Source organism: Emiliania huxleyi (assembly GCF_000372725.1).
Source record: "Emiliania huxleyi CCMP1516 chromosome Unknown EMIHUscaffold_1173, whole genome shotgun sequence".
NCBI classification, from domain to species: domain Eukaryota; phylum Haptophyta; order Isochrysidales; family Noelaerhabdaceae; genus Emiliania; species Emiliania huxleyi.
The window spans coordinates 7,581-9,770 of record NW_005201418.1 but is presented as its reverse complement, the minus strand read 5'-3'; the positions used below and the strand labels follow the sequence as shown (position 1 = coordinate 9,770).

At 61.8% G+C, this 2,190-nt stretch overlaps 1 protein-coding gene across 1 annotated transcript; it reads right to left on the bottom strand.

The window, feature by feature from the left end:
- Nucleotides 1-227: 227 nt before the first annotated feature.
- EMIHUDRAFT_122214 (hypothetical protein) lies at nucleotides 228-1,676 on the bottom strand (the record flags this gene model as incomplete). The annotated part of the gene is made up of 4 exons (XM_005790902.1): nucleotides 228-433; nucleotides 489-824; nucleotides 898-1,141; nucleotides 1,230-1,676. 4 exons carry the CDS (start codon nucleotides 1,674-1,676, stop codon nucleotides 228-230), a joined length of 1,233 nt encoding a protein of 410 aa, XP_005790959.1.
- Between the last annotated feature and the right edge of the window lie 514 nt (nucleotides 1,677-2,190).

Sequence of the window (2,190 nt, the reverse complement as noted above, 5' to 3'; positions counted from 1 at the left end):
GATGTTTGGGCAAGCCTGGCAAGCTAACATAGATGACCAAGATCACACACAGCCCCACAGGTTCGAGCGCTGCTCAACTCCACTCGTCCTCGCCGCAAACATGCCGTACTAGCCCACACAGCCCCAAGCCCTCTACTTGGCGACACGCGCGTGTACCGCCCCCGTGTGCGGAAAGAACAGAGTTGTGTGTCGCTCTAATGCACACGCAACACCAAGGAATGCAAAAATCAAAAGATGTCGTGCGGCTCGCACGAGTAGGGGCCGCCGCGCATGTACTCGTGCAGCTCCGGGGGCGCGAGCCCGAACTCGTAGCTGACGATGTTGCCGCGAGCGAGGCACGTGTGCATGTTGGTCAGCACGTTGGCGACGGGGAAGTACAGGCCCACAGGGGAGAGCAAGACCTGCAAGGCGTGTGTGTGAGGCGGGGTGAGTGCTGCACGCGTGAGGCACACAGTGTGTCTACAGCGCGCGTGTGCGTGTGTCTGCACGACGCGCCTTGGACTTCTTGCGGTAGTCGAGGAAGGGCCAGAGGTTGACGATCTTGCCAAAGCCCCACTCGACAGTGACGCGCGCGGGGGACATGGTGCTGTTGAAGAACTGCTGGGCCGGGGTCATGGCGCCCTTGTACATGCGCCACAGGAAGGCGCTGATCGGGTAGGCGGAGTCGCCAAAGAGGCAGTAGTCCTGGCCGAGGCCACCTGGCATCCACGCAAACGGGCCGCCGCGGCAGAGGTCGTGCAGGATCTGGACAATTCGCGAGCGCGAGAGGACGGTGGAGTCGTGCCGGCTGCCGTTCACCGGGCCGAAGGGGTAGGGCTGCATGCCTGCGCGCACTGGTCGTCCACGTGACGTGTGTTTTGGGGGATGAACTGACCGCTAAGGAGGTGCTGGTCACACCATTTGGGAAGATGATGCCCTGCGTCTTGATGCCGTGGATACGCTTGTGGCCGGAGTACAGCACATTCTGATACCTGCCCGGCCGGCACACCGCCCAGAGCTTGCCGTCGATGAAGCCGATCAAGTTCTGGATGGGGAGGCCATAGTCGGTGAAGGCCTGGGCAAACTGGTGGAAGTGCGGCGACCACGAGGAAAAGGAGCGGTGGTCGACGAGGTGCGGGAATGTGTTGTGCACATGCTCTACCTGCGCAAGGGGTGCAGAGAGCGGTGCGGTCGAGTGCACGGTGCAGCAGCACAGAGCACATCCAACGGCGCGCCATGTACAGCGTGACCTCGGAGAGGGCGGAGATGTTTCGCCCCGTCGTCCACGTCATCTTGTCGAAGCCGTCGTCGCTCCGGAAGCGGAGCAGCAGCAGCAGCACAGCTTCCTCGCCGGTGAAGAGGTGCCCGCCGACAGTCTGGATCACAGCCGGCACCATGAGCGCCGCGATGACGATTGGCAGCCAGCGAAGGTGGAAGCCGTAGTTCTGGTACGTGGCGCTCGAGACATCGTCGCCGGCGTGCCCGCGAGCCGCCGCCTCGCGCTGCAGTCGCGCCACGCTCAGCCGCTCGGGTCCGATCTCCTGCGTCCTCCGGCGCATGAGCGGCTCGACGCCGGTGACTACGAGCTCGTCCTGCACGTCGAGGTCGCTCTCGGAATCGGAGTCGAGCATGTTTGCCATGCCAAAGAAGAACTTGGACTCCAGGAGCTCGCCGAGGAAGTATGCGCGGCTCGGCATCAGAGAGTGTCAGCAGCAAGTGTACGACCGGTGAGAGCTGCAAAAGCGCGTCGGGCGGTTCGAAAATCAGCTGATTTTCGAAGTGTCGAACACAAGTGTGGAAGCAAGTGTAGAAGCGTGGCAAAAACCCCCCGATATATGTGGAAGAGCTGACTGGATGGACAGAAGAGCCTGTTCCTGTACACTCTGTAGGATTTTTGCTAAGGTTCCACATGCCCACGGCGGGCTCCCACCACCCACGTGGCCACGTGTATGTATCCGTAGGTAGGATCCGGGACTCGTTCGTGGCGTGCCTGGCGTGGGACCGACCGTCACGACACGCCACATCTATACGCATCAACCTCAAGAAAGAAGAGAGACTCAGGGTCTCTCTCTGTGGGTGTCAACCTCAGTCCTCACACCCAGGGGCGGCTGGAGATTTTGTTGTTGTGTTGTTTGGCGCGACACGGAGCGGGGCTGGGCAGGGTTCACCCACCCACACGACAGGCAGGGAGGGTCCCAGCCAGGGATTCCT